The sequence below is a fragment of the Neltuma alba genome, unplaced genomic scaffold, assembly GCF_004799145.2.
Source record: "Neltuma alba isolate B1F8T4 unplaced genomic scaffold, ASM479914v2 tig00001150_pilon, whole genome shotgun sequence".
Taxonomy (NCBI): Eukaryota; Viridiplantae; Streptophyta; class Magnoliopsida; order Fabales; family Fabaceae; genus Neltuma; species Neltuma alba.
The window spans coordinates 22524-39441 of NW_021632355.1; the positions used below are offsets into that span (position 1 = coordinate 22524).

Genomic DNA, 16918 nt, shown 5'->3' on the forward strand with positions numbered 1-16918 from the left:
CATAAGCTCAAATTCAATAATAATTTTAATTAATACCAGAATGGTGATTTTTTTTTATCAATATAATAGCGTTAATAAGGGCAAAAGAAAGTGCAACTTCAGCTGTCACCCCCAAAACATCTTTCCCTTTTACTACTCCCACGCTGAAGCTGAACTATTGTCAAGCTTTAGATCATAATCTTTATTTTGTGCCTTCTTTATTCTATTATTAATTTATACCTCTACCAATTCTATTTATTTCCTACTACTAGAATTTTAAATTTTTCAAAAATATTCCAGTTACCAGATTTATTTTCAGTTTTTAACATATTCTTCAACTTTGAGGTAAGTATCAATTTTGTCTCGATCTTTTTTGCAAAAAAAAAAAAAAAAAAAATATATCAATTGAAATTGAAATATTGTATCATGTTTACTTGTGATTAAAGTTCATATCCTAAAATTATTAACGAATTAGAAAACAATGAGATGAAAATATTTAAATCTTAAGGACCCCTTGAAAATATCCCGAGTTTTTTGTGATCACTGACCATAAGTTTAAATTTAATTTGCTCTTTACGGCCCAACAAAGAAGGCAAAGCGGACTTGGGCTGAAGATCATCTTTGGGCTAGGGTTTAATTTACAATAGCTGAAAACTGGACGAGGGGGGAAGTTGAAAATGAAAACTTAGGATTCAGCTTAACTTCAAAACCCTACGACGTTTGCAGCTTCTCATTCCCTCTCGCTTCCATTACTGCTGAAGAGCTTCTTATTCGTCTGTTAGTTCCGTCGTTATGGCTCCAAAGCGGCTTCTAGAGGACCCGCCACCTGCTTCTTCCTCGGAAGATGAGGAAGAAACAGAGGACGACGTTGCCGAAGAAGACGAAGAAAATGGTGATTCCGAAGGACTGGAAGACGAAGACGAAGACGAAAACAGCCATCAGAATAAGAAGCCCAAGTCTAATAATACCCCTGTCACCAAATCTCTAAAAGGTACACAAGACCAATCTGCGTCAGATTCCGGCGACGAAGCTGGGTCGGAAACGGAGTCCGACGATTCGCGGCCCTCGCCATCTGCCTCCGCCTTCACCATCAAGCCTATTGCGTCCAAACCAATGAAAGATTCCGTACAGTCCCAGAAAAATTCCGCTAACCGGAAGTTGACCATGTCGCCAACTAAGACTGTCACCGGCGGCGTGAAGCGCTCCCGGGAAAGCGATGATGTTGAAAGGAAAGAGTCAAAGAAGAATAAAGTATCTAATGGTCAGGATGAAGATTTGAAAAGGGGATCAGGTGCTCAACGCCTTTGGAGTGGAGACGACGAGGTTGCGATTTTGGAGGGCATGATCGAGTACCAATCCGAGAAAGGGGCTGACCCGTGGGCTGATATGGAGGCTTTTTATGGATTCGTTAAGGAAAATCTTCACGCCGATGTGTCGAAGGACCAATTAAAGAACAAAATCAAGAGGTTGAAACAGAAATACCAGAGCACTGCAGAAAAGGGTAAAAATGGTGAAGCCCCTGTTCTTGGCAAGCCACATGACTCCAGGCTTTTCGATCTATCGAAGAAAATTTGGGGAGCTTCCGTGACAAATGGGGTGGATGATAGTGCTAAGAAGAAGAGAAAGCCAACTCAGAGCGAACCCAAGACTTCTGCTTCAGCATTACCGAATGGTGAAATTAATGCTGAACTAGCAAGCCCTAATTCGTCATTCTTTGACGCGTTACTGGCAGATGGGATGTCGATACCAGAGGGTGCTGCAAGTGTTATGAAGGAAGCTCTGCCATTGATAGGGAGGGCGAGGACCAGGGAATTGGAAAGCAAGTGGAGGAAGTTGCAGGAAGATGAATTCAAATTGTACTTGAAGAAGGTCGAGTTGGTTCGCGACTCTGCTAAACTGATGTTAGAAGCGATGAAATCATCCATGTCTTAGTGTTCTAGCCATGATAAGGTACATCGTTTGTTTATGTGAAATACATTTTTGCCGTCATAGGACTTCTACGGGACAATATGGCGAGTTCAATCAATCCCATTTTTTTCCCCTTCCAATCTGCTTTTGATGTACGTTGATCAAACGAATGTCACGTTTAAATTTTTGGAAATGGCATGAACATCTTTAAAATGGCTGAAATGAATTTCATATCTTAAATGGTGAAGGCTGTGGATGTTTTCGTCGGCTAGACGGTCATGAGCTTTTTCCAACTTTCAAGTAAACTGGATACATCTCTCCCTCCGTTATACGAAGCTTGAGGCAAGGCACACTGGTTATGACTTGTTTGACTCACGAATATTACAGTATTTCGGATTTTATGTTATACTAATATTGATATTGATTGATATTGATGTTAAACTTCTAAAATATACGTCAGATGAAGTTAATGAAAAACAAGAAGTTCAAGGAATTTCCATTTGATATTAGCTGTGTAAGCTTTATGTCCCCATTTCAGATTTCACTTGAGAGATAAAGAAGAGCACCGTTTCGCTCGCTAAAATTCGAACATCAAGTTAGACACCCGAGCAAACGACTGAGAAGTGAAGATTAAGATGGGGATTGTTTAGAGGGAGTGTTCGAGAGAATCATAGAAAAGATATTGAGTGAATAATGGACAATTCAATTGACAGATTCCTCCTTTATCCCTTTCTAAACGTAACAAACAGCTTATGTTTTAGTTCTCTGCATAATGCTGTGCTTGTTCAAGGTGTGTGAAACTTGCTCTTTTGTCTTCGAATGACCCCCCCCCCGGGGGGGTTACAGGGAATTCGATGTTATATGCAAACGAGTAAAACAATATTGCCAGCAATTCCACTTCCTACCCATGGATTTGGTAGAGGGCAAGCATTGCCTTTTGGCACTGGCTTGAGAGGATGAAATTTCTGAATTAATCCCATGGGCAGGGTATGATTCCATCGTTGCCTCATTGGGCATTTGTCACTCTTTTGGTGGAATATTTATATTCCCTGTGCACGTAAACGGGAATAACAATTATACAATCCAGGTTTATGTGTCGAGAATCATCTGCATAAGTTTGCCTCGTGAATTGAAAGCAAGAGTAGGAGTCATAAATGATGATTATGTTCATGGCGGCCTTTGCTAATTGGATTGGGAAAGTATATTTGTGATGGACAAAATATATCCCTTAGATTCTTTTAAACCATTAGTAAGTGACTATGTAAGAGAGATACTACAACAAAATCATGTCAAGATAAAGCGAAATTGACAAGCCAACTTAATGTTTAAGAAATCAAATACTAATGAACATAAAGGGGGAAAAGTATCTAATAAAAGGTGCCTGTGGTTGTGGCCACTATAGGGCTTCAAAACTTAACATGGAAGGAAAAATAAAAACTCAATAATATGGCACTGTGAAAACAGCTACAGCTTGGTCATCTTCAGAATAAAAAGGAACTTCCTTTTTGGTTGGGGATTACATGATGGAGAATGACAATGGAGAATGACAAATTATGATGAAGGAGGAGCCTGCAGCCTACAGCGAGGCAGTGGCAGAAATGTAATAAACAACAGAGAGGAAGGCATGAACAAAACACAAAATGCCACCAATGGACAGAAAATGATGATGCGACAGCCCACACGAGCCGTCTCGCTTGTTGTTTGACATCGTCCCTATCACCAGCATCGATAATCCAACGGCCAACACCACCCTGAACCATTCATAAAACCAAATCACATCTTAGTCATCCCCCACCGCACTGCTTTTATCAACCACAAGCTCTTTGTTTTCAAGACAAAATTGAATAAATTATTGCAAAGTAGCAATAGTTCTTTTTTAAGAAATAGTATTTTTAATCAATAACTTTTCTATAGTAGTTTGATGTGCGACTCCATGGACCAACTAGCCAACATATAGTCCTCCCTTCAATTCTTATTGAAGATAACATATTTTATCTTCTATTATTATTCTGCTATGAAGGATATATCCAAGTTTGAGAGACAATACCAGGTTAAGATGAGGGAGGCTACAGAGAGTTGCCTATTTGGGGGAGCCTTCTGAAGCTCTTCTTGAGAACAGACACAGCTACAGCCATTAATCAAATTGACTATCACATGAGCTAACCCGAAAAGTAGTGCAGCGCCTAAACCCAACATGAAAGCTTGGTGACTTGGGTTCCTACACTCAAATATCCACAACCTCACGTGCTTAACCTGTTTGTTAAAAAAACCAAATAAACATTCAACTGTTTGATCTGAAGCTAATTAAGCCAATAGAACAGCAAGCCTTTAGCCTTAGCCACCATTTATCCACGTATGCATACCTTATCCTGTGCAATCTCGGCCTCGATGCCAAGAATTCCAGCCGCGATATCCAAGACCACGATCAAGAAACACAGAAACATTCCCCCCGGACTTGCCATTTGTGAGAATAAAGAAAACGAAACGTGTTTGTGGGTTGAGGATGCGCGAGAGTGAGAAAACAGATGGTGGAGGGGCTATATATAAAGAGTATAGAATGAAAGCTGTAGGAGATGGACTAAATGGAAAAAAGGAAAAAAGTTTCTTTCGTCATTAGTCTGAACTTTTGTTTGCTTTTGTGTGTGTGTTCTCTTTTTTGTATGGGGTGTTGGAATTTTATGATAGGGAGCGAGTAAAGGAGGGTATAAACCAGCTCACAGAATAGCGTGACCATGGTGTATGAACATGTTATTAAGTCATTTATTCATTCCTTGACTTTCAAGGCGGACTGGTAAATCGTTAGTTCTTTAAGCATGCTATATCAATAACTTCCTCTATAAAATTAAATTGTATTGTTTCTTTCTATTTATTAATTATGAGAATGTTTTGCACTTGATGAAGCATAGCGAAGTCTTAAGTTTTCTATGCTAGGGATGTAATAATAAATAAATGCTGAGGAATATATACCCTCAGGAAAGCAGAATATGAATTACAATTCAATTAATTATTTCTGCTTTACATGCAATCCATCGCAGAAAATGGGGCACGTGAAGCAAGACATGAACAAGGAAGGCAAGCATAATAATTAGTCGGGAGTTCTGTGTGTACTGCAAGCTAAATTCAGAAAGATATGAAAAGGGTTGAAGCTCATGGCATGTCCCTTACTAGGATCAACAACGTTCATGTGGAGAGATGCTCGAAAATTGCACCAGTCACAGGCGACGGCATCGATGTCTTTAAAGTGAGGCAACTCCTCTGTATTAAAGCCTGATGTTCCCCTTTGATTTTAAAAACAAAAATAAAATCTTAACATAGAGAATTCAGAATCTTCACAGTTCACTCAATTCAGAGCCTACCCTGCCAGCTTCTTGTGTACAGAAGCCATGCTATGAAACTTGATTTTCTCGAATGACCATTCATTAAAAAACTTTGGATGCTCTTTCTTCGTTTGCTTATATATAATAGCAACAATACTTGTCAGTAAAGATGTCGCTTGTACCACATGGAGCATAACAAAAAAGGAAAGCTGATCACAAGGAATATGTTAAAGTTACGACGAGACCTTGCTGCACATTGGATCAGATTTCCCACTTTCCAGCCATCATATTTGCTTGCTCGACTCAGGGATTATTAAACGCTCCAAGTGTTTCAGACGGGATGACACGGTTGTACCTCAAATATAAACCCCCCACCCTACGGGGTTTTTCTTTCTTCCTTTCAATTTATGCTAAATTAGAGTAAAAGAATTGACACTGAGTGCCCTACAACCAAAGGTCAATGAAAACATTGCATGAGAACGAGAACGAAAGTAAAAGGAACGAAGACCTAGAGACTCTCGGCGTTGAAAGAGGCAGGCCGGCCTGAAGGTCCCTGAAACAGAGAAACTTTACTTCGTTCGCCCCGTGTTTCCACTTTCAACCATTGAACCATTTCTCTATCCAGTGGAGTCTCATATGTTACGCCATCTAACAGCGGGCTGCCAAAAGATCTTTTTCTAAGATGGGGCCAAGATTTCTGGGCCAGCTGCTTATACTATCTCCTGTCCTTAATATAAGAACTAATTGACTAATTAGAGCTGATTAAAAAAATTAGTTAAATTAGTTATTTGTAATAAATAGATGTTATCTTTCATAAAATATTTTTGCTAATAAAATGTATTGGTTAAAATTATTATTATTACAAGAACTATCTTTTAGAAAAAATAAATAAATATAAAAGACAGGGTAGATTGGAGTCTTATATTTAAAACTAAAATAAAAATCAAATAAGTTCTTATATTAAAAACCGAAAGTAGTATTATGCAGTAATCCAAAACATTTTATTCAAGAATTCACCAAACTGTCCTAATTGATAGGTTTCACAAAATAGAGCATTTGGAGGTGCCAAATCTGTTGATTATTCAGATTCAGAACTTAATGAAGTATCATTGGGATCTAGAGTTGCGCTATGTTCCAAGAGAGGAAAACAAACTAGCGAACGTTCTTGCTATAAAGAAGGCTTATGGGGTACTGCTACATTAAGCTTTTGTCCTCCTCATTTGAAAAGTGTGTTCGACAATGATGTTCTGTGATCTATTCCCGGCCGGGGGCCCTTTTGTTTAGTTGTCTATTTTGGGCTTAGGCCCTCTTTGCACCAAGCTATGCGCAAGTATTAACTACCTTGTAAGTTGGCCCACCAATAAACCACAGGAAACCTAAGCTATCTATCACAAACTCCAAGATGATCATCACAATGCCTAGAACGGGCACTTCCTTGGTTATATGAAAACGAAGTGCCCTTCACAATCCGTCAAATTAGTGTACATCCATTTGAGGCCATTACCGTTGGATATACTACTCTATTTACCAACCACGTATGGAGGCCTCCTTCATATACTTCAGCTTAATAACAATATTCGATCGGTGTTGTTGTCGTTATGTGTTATAACTTGAATCTTTATATATATATATATATATATAGAGAGAGATAGATAGAGAGAGATAGACACGCTATAACTAGCGATTAGCGAAGGTCCAGTTACAAATTCAACGAAAATTTACGTTTATAGTTACATTTACCGTGAAAAATAGGGAATTTCGTTATAATAAGTAACAACACGCATGAGATCTAGTTAAAGAAAGCTACAGACATTTGTGCATTCAGTGCAAAAATTGTTATGGGATTAAGTCATAAGAAAGTTTGAAATCAAATTTGGAATTGATTGACGCACTTTGAATATTTTTTTATTAGATTTCCTTTTTCTTTTATATTCATTTTGATTCTTTACTTTATATTTACATTATTTATTATTTTTAATTTATATAAGTTTTATTAGCTTTGTTTACTTTGATTTTAGATATATGAGATCTTAAATGCAAAGTAAGAGACAGAACAACTTAAAAGTTTTTATTGACAAAGTTGGCTGGATGCATGCACAAATGCACAATAAATCCTATGAGGTTTTAGAATTGTGGTATTCGTTTCTATCTAATAGTCTGAGGTCGTGTGTGGACCTTTTTTTTTTTTTTTGGGTGACAGATCATGTGTAAACTTTTGTTGCACATAAATTGCCTTTGATTTTCGTTTGAAACACAAGTCAAACAGATCCCAAGGTAAAATTGGCACTCTGATGGCTTCATTTGTAATGAACGAGTAAAGAGGAAAACTATTGATCAACCAGCAATTGCCCCTTATCTATGAATGTACATAAATTTTCAATGAATTGCATAAGACATAATGCTTAATGAACGGGCAATGAATTGCATAAAACATAATGTTTATTTTAATCGTAATAGAGAGGGGAAAGTGAGCATATCCAGATGTTTTCAGCTTTCCGATTTCAAAGCTCGAAGCTTCAAATATATAGCAGAGTACTTTATATCCTGATAATTTACAGCTGTTCAACCTAATTAAACAACGATGTGAAATATACAATTAAGAGATTCACGCTATGAACATATGCAGGAGATCAACTATGAGAGTCTAATTAAGCTTAAAACATGTACGGTGTGGCGGAGAACGGCGAAATGTATATTTTAGGCTTCATCGGACTTTCCCTGAGAAACAAAACACGAAAACATCAATGACTGTTCAAAACTCAGAACAACCGATTAATTTCTTGATTGGCTAAATATGAACACTCACTTGTCATCATATTTGGAGATACAGGCAACATCCGCCACTGATTTGTTTTTTCCGGACGACTTGTCGGATTGCCTGTAAACTTTGTTGCCATGATCCTGATCCAGACTGTCCTCCATGATCACTGACAGCGCCGGACGCCAATGCGATGGGCGGTTCCGGCGACAATAGACTCTGTTGCTCCCCACGCGACGGCAATCACCGGAAGTACCAATGTGGCAGAGATGCCTGTCGTCCGTCGCCGGCCGTCTCCATCGCGGATGACGGTAGCAGGATCCGAATTTGGAGAAGAAATTGGTCATCACTGAAATCAGGAAGCAGTGTGCTGTTTCGGTTCCTCTGACTTCGTTTCTTGAGATCGGAGTTTGGGAGTGGAAGCGTTCCGATCGGAGAATGTAACTTCTATATTCACGACGGAGTTAAGCATCCCTTAGCCATTAGAAATCTCTCGTGAGTATTTGTACGCAAGCAGTTAAGTTTTTAGCCTTATCCCTTCAAAATAGGAAGGATTGTTTTGTCAAGATAACTTTCTAATTTAAGTTAATTTGATAATTTCATACACTTGCACTACCGTTTTGAAGGATAACAAGTTATCCGCATTCCATTTACATTGAAAATTAACTAAAACATCAATTCAGCAAGAATTTTTTTTTTTTACAAAATGTTAATTTTAATTAAAAGTAGTATAAATACTGGGAAATACGCGGTTTTATTCGATAGTGTTTTGCTGTGTGAAAATCAAAATATGAGGAAATTCAAAACAGAAATATTAGGAATCTGTGCCTTATCCTACCTAAGATGGGTAAAAACGCAAAGGAATGTATATGTATAAACCCTCGGGAGAAAACAGCCCACTGACCTGCCCAAAAAAAGGGAATATTTAATCGGAAGTAGCTGTAACGCATCTGGATAACTGTTTTCTTTGACCAGATATTCGGATTAATGTTGAAACATAATAGTATAAGTTACTTGTATCCTAAATTCCTAAACTAAGAAATACATTAAATCAACCGATTTTTTCTCATTTACTCTTATTAAATAAAGAGAGAGAAGGGGAGACGGAGTGCATAAGAAATGAAAAGTTGAGAGAGAGACGAAGAGGGAGAGGGACGTGTTTTGAAAAGTCATTAATTCAGACTTAAATTAATTAACTTTTTATTAAATCAATAGGGAGGAAATTAGAAAAAGATCATTAATTATACTATAAGTCACTTATATTTTGAAACAAATTTTTGGGTACAAGTGACCTATAATAAGAAACGGAGTGGCGTATATGAATGATGCTTAGGAGTTGGCAAATAAAAAAGACGTTTTAGAATATTCCAAATAAAAAGGATAATTATGTAAAGGGATCTTATCAAGGGTTTAATGATTTAATTAAACAATAAAGATCTCAATCAGTCCACCCGTTTAAGTAATAATAACTGGGCGTGATTTTAATACAAAGGGAACGGGCAAGTAGCAAGGGCATAATGCTAATTATTATACAAATCCAAATTCAACAAAGCTGTGTTCCCTCATGGAGCTCAGCTATTGTACGTAAGGGGAACCGCTTCTTTTCTCTCTTACATCCTTTAATTCCTTTCCATCTTTTAATCAGGAGATCAAATTTGTACAGTTCAAATTTAATAGTTCACAAAATTATAGAATTATAAAAATATATTGAAATTGCAAAATCCAGTCTAAGAAAAATTGGGAGGAATGAAATGCATAAAAAGTACTCCGTCCGGTTATAAATATAAGAATTATTTTTTACTGTAAATTATACTAACAATTAACAAATGTGTCTTATATTTAAAACCTAAAAAATAATATTTATTATCATTCAATTTTTTTGGCCAGTCACATTCACTCGTTAATGAATGGATTTGGGATAATTAAGTTGCTTGACGGGTGATAGCATCGTAGAAATAACTCAGAATCCAATTTGCCGGGGGTCCACATCAAAATATCAGAAAATATCTTTTACGTTGATTGAATAATGATATCAGACCATTTTCATTTTTATTTTTCTAGATCAGAATCCTTTTTATAGGGGAGAATTGTAATAAGATTTTATGGAAAGAACATATTCATTAAAAAAAACTCATAACGACTAAACAGTTTGTGATAACAAGTTTTAATAATACAGATTTTTTAATAATTATATTTCTTTTTGAGGAGCTTATGGTAATTCTTCCTTTCTATAATCTGGACTTGTTTTTCAAACAACATTCGATGAAACTTTGAAAATAAAAATTTAAAAACACCTGATGGGAGGTCCATGAATATGGGCTCTAATGGTTGGGCTTAGAAATTGGGCCAACGCCAAGCCCAGACTTGGGTAACATACTCACATCAGCTACCAAAGACGAACTGAATTACTGCAAATTCAAAGGTGGCATGAGGGGAGGTGCGAATTATTTTGAATTCAATCATAAATTTCATTACTTTTTGGTGAGGTGCAGAGAGAATACTTCACTGATAACGGTAATTGCTCTAAGTATATATAAAGCAGGTGCACATCTCAAGCACATACCAAGTATCAAACCCTTTTCAACTAAGTTCCTCTCTCTCTCTCTCTCTCTCTCTATATATATATATATATATTGTATAAATTGAAACTCAACATCCAGCCAATATACTCTCTCCAGCCCTATTTATAAGCAACAACTATCGTTCATTTCTTATCCTTAAATATAAGTAACATTTGCAAATTTTTCTTAAATTTTTGAAGTAAATTTTTTATTTTACCCCTATTAATTACTTATTTTAATACCCAATATAGTTATTATCTTATTTTCCAAACCATCGTCACTTTCCATCCGCATTCTATCTTTTTTATAATTCTCTCTATTATAGTAATTCTTTTTTATTCTCTTTCTTCCATAAATGAGGGTATTTCAAAAAAAGAACTTTTAATTTCTACATATTTATTGTCTTTAACTTACTTTTTGATCTACGTGATAGAGTCTAAGTTACTTATAAAAGGGACTGAAGGAATATGTAGCAAATTAGTTGTAAAATCATAATGAACACCAAAAAGCATATTTAATCACAAAAGAGGCGGTCATCTGCCATTTTTGTGTTTTGGCATCAAACTGATCGACGACGAAGAGGTTGATGATTACAAAGGTCTGATTATTGTCTGCGTTATGCCAACTGAGCTGCACATGAATGTTGTATGTAGCCCCGTCACTTTCTCAGTGAAGAGTAGCCCGTCGTGATAGATGTGTTCCTGTTAAAAAAAGCAATTAACTCATAATTAAAGAAAAGATAATTCAAAGATGTTAGGATCTTCTTGTTTTATCTAATCGCCAGTTCTTGTTTTAGTCTTGGTTTCCATGTCTTTGAGGGTAAATTGCTGCATTGGTAATAAGTCCTGTGTTTCACGCAGCATAAGGTAAGTTTATTACTCATCACTTATGGATACTCCACGATGAAGCAAAAGAAGGAGCTAATGATAAAGACATGCAGAGCTTGAGAGCGGGGGGCCTGGGGGATATATGAAGAAAAGAGCAGATTGATGAGAATGACAAACGCAGGAAGGATGGAAAACCAATGGAAGTGCTAAAATGATATTTCATGTAAATATGTATGGCTTTTTCTTTTTACCTGTTAGTCGGTAAAAAGGAAATTAAATGTACAATCAAAATCATTCAACGTTTTGATCGATAGAGACATGTCCTTATGTGTGCAGCCTTTGCAGGATGAAATGATGCTTCACTCAAGCGTTGCACGATGCTTCAAATCGGGCGTCAAGTTGCCTTCATTATTCTTATCTTCTTGTACTTTTTCTCAGAGCATATTTGTGTTCAACCATATTACTGCAATTAATCTTCCTCAGAAACACAGTAAATTCATCTCATTAATTATCCCCACTCTTTATCTCCTCATGTGCCTTTTTAAATATATTGCACTCCTTTTTTTAATCAAACTTGTAAAACACGATCGAGCGCGCTTCAACAAAACCATATTGATTGTGAAATCACCACATATAATTTAAGTATTATCATCATATAGCATCTGTCAGTCACGCTTACAAACAGAAAATCCTTCACGTAAAGGTAGTGAAATGAAAACTCTAAGAAAAACAAAGAACTTCATTATAATTTATAAGATAACAAAATTTGGAATACGTGAGCATGTCCAGATCGTATCTTGATCAAATGAGAGGATTAAAAAAACCGAACAAATGAGAAGAAGAATAATTAAGAAGGAAAACTTGCCATAGTGACCAAATAATGTGAATATATGAAGAGGTCAGATTTGTTTTTAGTTGTGGCATCACACGCAGAAGCAAACGGTTTGATATGTGCTATTTTATAATAAAGATGTATAAATTATATTAAATAGGCGCATTATTTGAGAGCAGAGGAATGAATGCAACAGGAAGATCGAGACTTTTTAAGACTAACCATACATGGGATGTGGATTTAAATAGGTATTTTGTGAAAGTGAATTCGAAAAGAGTGGGCCGGCTATAGCACACCTTCTGTAACTTATTTGCCACCATGTGTTTTTAATTAGTTCGCATTATATATTAATCAAAATGATTAGCGCTACAAAACAAGTAAGCGCTAATTAAAAAACAATTAAGAAGAAGCCAAATTAGCTTTATGATCTTTTGATCAATCCAACAACTTATTTCAAAGGGACATTTATATATTAATTAATACATATTGGACTAGAGGCGGGCCATGTAGCATCTAAAAGAGTTCTATATCTAATGCAGCATCAAAAAAAGAACTTTTATGCTGCTTTTGAGAAGACGTACGTAATAGAAATTCTTCGACAAGAGCTTGATTCCTAAAATAATTAACTTGGAAATTTCCCACATTTTGAGAATATACGCTTGTATAATTTAAAGGAAAAATATATTATTACCTTTGACAAATAAATGAAATCTCTTTTTGATTCTCCACATATCGCTTCATTAGTTTAGTTAATAAATTATTAATACTAAGTCACATATGTCAAGCACTTAGATTATTTAGTCTATAGAAATATGTGTACTTCATTATGACCAACAGGCATTATATTTAGTAAAAAGAGTTTAAACTCCATTGAAAGATATGTCACCTCTAATTCAATCATGTCTTGAATAGAATTGTGTTAGTAGAATTATTCATATATGCACTCAAAAAAATGTGTGTAGTTTATGATATCTTTTCTATCTCATTTTTATCCATATCTAATTATGCGAACTACTAATATACTGGGTTGAGCATTATTAGTTTCCAAATCTAACCCATATTGTTGACAAGTAACGATCAATATAATAAGTCAATGAACTACAGGTTAAATGGAGACGAAAATAAGGTATTAAAATACACTGCACTGTGTGAGCATTTTAATGATGCCTACAGTAAATTAAAAATATATATTGGATATTTAACTTGAGAATTTACCTAGATAATTAAGACTTTTGTCGTAATATGTATAGACACATATATTCTCTATATAATTCAAATTACCGTTGTACATTCGGAAAGAAGTGTATGTGAATAAAGCTCGAGGTTTATTTACTCTGTTCCCTCTCTCAAATTTTGTCTCCAATACTATTTCTAGATATATATCATGTAATAATAATTGAGGACCTTTTCTCTGCTATATATATGGCTTCACAAGTCAGAGTTCACATCCCTCCTCCTCTCTACTGCATTTCCACATCCAAAGGGTTTTGCTCTGCAGCTGGAAGCATTCATATGGCTTTAAGCCTCTAAAAATTCAGAAGATAAAGCCCTAGCTTTTCAATCCTGTGCACCTTTCTCCTCTAGACGCGTGTCAAAAAGCACACAGAAACAATATCCTCTCCTCACTCCATCTTCTCTTTTTCCTGGCGTATGCATACTGGACGGATCTCTTCCATGCACGTCCAGGAAAAATCATAAACCTTGCAGGCATTTTTGATCGAGTTTTTCCTCTTGTTCATAAACCTAGAACCTAGCTAAAGCCATGAAAACTGAGTTAAAAGGAAGCACTACTTCCATTTCTCTCCAATTCCCAACTCTCTTCAACGCACCCCACAGTAACCTTGGTCTCTCAGGAGAACTCAACGGGTGCCTAGGAAGCCTCGATGGAGCTTGTATAGAGAAGCTCTTACTCCATTGTGCCAGTGCTTTGGAGAGCAACGATGTAACTTTAGCTCAACAAGTCATGTGGGTGCTTAATAATGTTGCTTCTCCAGTTGGTGACACCAACCAAAGGCTCACCTCCTGGTTCCTTAGAGCCTTAATCTCTAGGGCCTCACGAGTCTGCCCGATGAACTTCAACGGAAGAAGCAGCACCATCCAGAGAAGGTTGATGTCCGTGACAGAGCTTGCAGGGTACGTTGATCTTATCCCTTGGCATCGGTTTGGCTTTTGTGCTTCCAATAGTGCTATTTTTAAAGCAATTCATGGGTTCCAAAGAGTGCACATACTAGATTTTAGCATTACCCATTGTATGCAATGGCCTACTCTTATAGATGCTTTGGCCAAAAGGCCAGAAGGCCCTCCTGAGGTTAAAATCACAGTGCCTTCTTGGCGGCCACCTGTCCCTCCTTTGATCAACATTTCAACAGAAGAAGTTGGGCTGCGTTTGGGGAATTTCGCTAAGTTCAGGGATGTCCCTTTTGAATTCAATGTGATTGGAAGGAGCACATCTTCTGAGTTAAGCAATATTAATGATTCATCCAGCTTTTCTTTTGAGTCAATGTTAAGTCACTTGAATCCTACCACGTTAAATCTTAGGGAAGACGAAGCTTTGGTTATAAATTGTCAAAATTGGCTACGTTACTTGTCTGATGAAAGAAAGGGGAGTTTCCAAGACGCATCCCCTAGGGACACTTTCATAAATCTAATTAAAAATCTTAACCCTAGAATAGTACTATTGGTTGACGAGGATTGTGATCTCAATGTACCAAGTCTCGCGTCAAGAATCACCACTTGTTTCAACTATTTGTGGATACCCTTTGATGCTTTGGAGACCTTTTTGCCTAAAGATAGCAACCAGAGGGTAGAGTATGAATCTGACATAGGCCAGAAAATTGATAACGTCGTTAGCTTCGAAGGGGTTCAGAGAATAGAGAGATTAGAGAGCGGCGCGAACATGTCGCAAAGGATGAAAAATGGAGGTTTCTTCAACGTTCAATTCTGTGAAGAAACTATGAGAGAAGTCAAGGCTTTGCTTGATGAGCATGCAAGTGGATGGGGTATGAAGATAGAAGAAGATATGTTAGTCCTCACATGGAAAGGCCACAACTCTGTCTTCGCCACAGCTTGGGTCCCCAGTGAGCTAAACGATCATATGGGTGTGGGCTGAGCTGTCTTTATAACATGGACTTAAACCTCATTTGGTCCCTCCCTATCAATTCACTGATCACTTATTGTATCATTCTAGTATTTACACACATAATTTTGTTTCAATTATTTGTCATGGGATTGAAACAAAACCGACTACCTCAAAGTACTAAAATGATACCAAAAATCTTCCGAATATTGATCAATACCATGAGGTTTGAGTATAAGCATACTATATACCATAAGAGACAGCGCAGCACAAGCAATGGGCCTAGCATGAGAAGGATCTGAGTATTTTGGTTCAGTGGTCCAGGGAGAGGCAGAGAAGCGAAAGCAACTAAAGTTCAAGTCTGTGTGTGAAAGGGCTGCAAAATGACCAGCAAGCTAAAAGACAAGAAGGAAAAAGAGGCTTTCATTTTGAGTGTAATTCTCTCGTCTGCCAACTAATGGACTCAACGAAGCTAAGGCCGCTGGATCACATGAGAGGCATAAAAGATGAATGTGCTGATTGTCTTTGTACGAGAGTCAAAACTGTGTGTCTCTCAGCAATGCATGTATTCTCCTTTTGATGCAGCTTTTGTTTTCTGCGTTCGAACTGATCGCGTAAGAGAGTCTCTTGGTTCTTATAAGAATATCTGTCTTCTCTGTTTTCTACTTTTCTTCATTCAATATCTGTAACAGTTACAGCATGATTTCCAATCTGCATAAGCAAGAGTAAGGCAAGAGTGCTAGGCCCTCGCATGTAATACGCTAATGTGTATGTGTATCAGAGAATGAAGCAAGCTTTAATTCTTGTTTGACAGTAAATTAATGATTTAATTCGGTTTAAAAGATTACTCTAATGTCAACTTGGTAATCTAAAATTAAGCATTTGAATTTAATACTTCAAGCGTATTTTTCGCTCAAAGTCCCTCATTTTTATCCTTCTACCAGATTCTTTCTATCACTCTAATAATCCAAATTCATTTTGATTGAAAGAAAATGCTACCATTAATGAGATATTATCTTTAAAAACATGTATTGAGGAAAAAATATTTTAAGGACCAGATAAATATATTTATTTTTCAAATAATCAAATTTAAAGAAGAGTGATACTTTAAGGACTTTTGGCACGAAGAAAAGACAAAAGCAGATGAGAAATGTGAAAAATAATTAGAAAGGACCACCCAATCCTGGATACTACTTTTTCATGAGAGGTCATATTCATTGCCCTGGCGATTTGCATTATTGGGGACAAATCCCAGAGTGGACTTACAGAGCTAACAATTTCATAAGAAAAGGAAAGGAAACCAGGAAAAAAAAAATCCGACCTGCCGGATTCGAACCAGCGACCTAAGGATCTCCGAGGTGCTACCCACTACAGTCCTCCGCTCTACCAACTGAGCTAAGGTCGGTTGTGGTCGGAGCGGCATAATCTGATTATTAACTACAATTAACAGAATTTTTATTGCTAACCAGGTGATAAAATATTGATATTTCATATCCTAGTTTACCAGCCTATGTTGATGTTGAAGAGCTCTGTACCAATCGAAGTTTCTATCCTTCATAACGTTCCCCAAAAACAACGGCACTGGTCTTCTTTTTCCCAGAACTAATGATCACAATTCACAACTACGTGATGGCGATAGAATTGATTAATAGTTAATCAT

At 36.7% G+C, this 16918-nt stretch overlaps 4 protein-coding genes and 1 non-coding gene across 6 annotated transcripts; 2 read left to right on the forward strand and 3 right to left on the reverse strand.

Moving 5' to 3' along the window:
- Nucleotides 1-674: 674 nt before the first annotated feature.
- Nucleotides 675-4939, forward strand: LOC114752051 (STOREKEEPER protein-like). 2 transcript variants are annotated; one of them, XM_028940792.1, is made up of 2 exons: nt 675-1929; nt 4923-4939. In XM_028940792.1, exon 1 carries the CDS (start codon nt 772-774, stop codon nt 1909-1911), a length of 1140 nt encoding a protein of 379 aa, XP_028796625.1. In that variant the 5' UTR covers nt 675-771; the 3' UTR covers nt 1912-1929; nt 4923-4939. The 2 variants fall into 2 exon arrangements, with proteins under 2 accessions (XP_028796625.1, XP_028796616.1); XM_028940783.1 differs by lacking the exon at nt 4923-4939 and adding an exon at nt 2136-2337.
- LOC114752065 (uncharacterized) lies at nt 3443-4392 on the reverse strand. The gene is made up of 3 exons (XM_028940804.1): nt 4251-4392; nt 3935-4140; nt 3443-3638 (listed from the first exon to the last, which is right to left on the reverse strand). Exons 1-3 carry the CDS (start codon nt 4347-4349, stop codon nt 3464-3466), a joined length of 480 nt encoding a protein of 159 aa, XP_028796637.1. The 5' UTR covers nt 4350-4392; the 3' UTR covers nt 3443-3463.
- Nucleotides 4940-7834: 2895 nt separating the features above from the next.
- Nucleotides 7835-8372, reverse strand: LOC114752076 (uncharacterized). Its single transcript, XM_028940811.1, has 2 exons — nt 8011-8372; nt 7835-7922 (listed from the first exon to the last, which is right to left on the reverse strand). The coding sequence occupies exons 1-2, from the start codon at nt 8307-8309 to the stop codon at nt 7859-7861; spliced, it is 363 nt and encodes a 120-aa protein (XP_028796644.1). The 5' UTR covers nt 8310-8372; the 3' UTR covers nt 7835-7858.
- Nucleotides 8373-13730: 5358 nt separating this feature from the next.
- On the forward strand, nt 13731-15610 carry LOC114752045 (scarecrow-like protein 32). The gene has a single exon (XM_028940771.1). It carries the CDS (start codon nt 13945-13947, stop codon nt 15289-15291), a length of 1347 nt encoding a protein of 448 aa, XP_028796604.1. The 5' UTR covers nt 13731-13944; the 3' UTR covers nt 15292-15610.
- Nucleotides 15611-16573: 963 nt separating this feature from the next.
- On the reverse strand, nt 16574-16663 carry TRNAY-GUA (transfer RNA tyrosine (anticodon GUA)). Its single transcript is given in 2 exon segments — nt 16574-16609; nt 16627-16663. It is a non-coding gene; the product is annotated as a tRNA-Tyr (tRNA).
- Nucleotides 16664-16918: the final 255 nt, after the last annotated feature.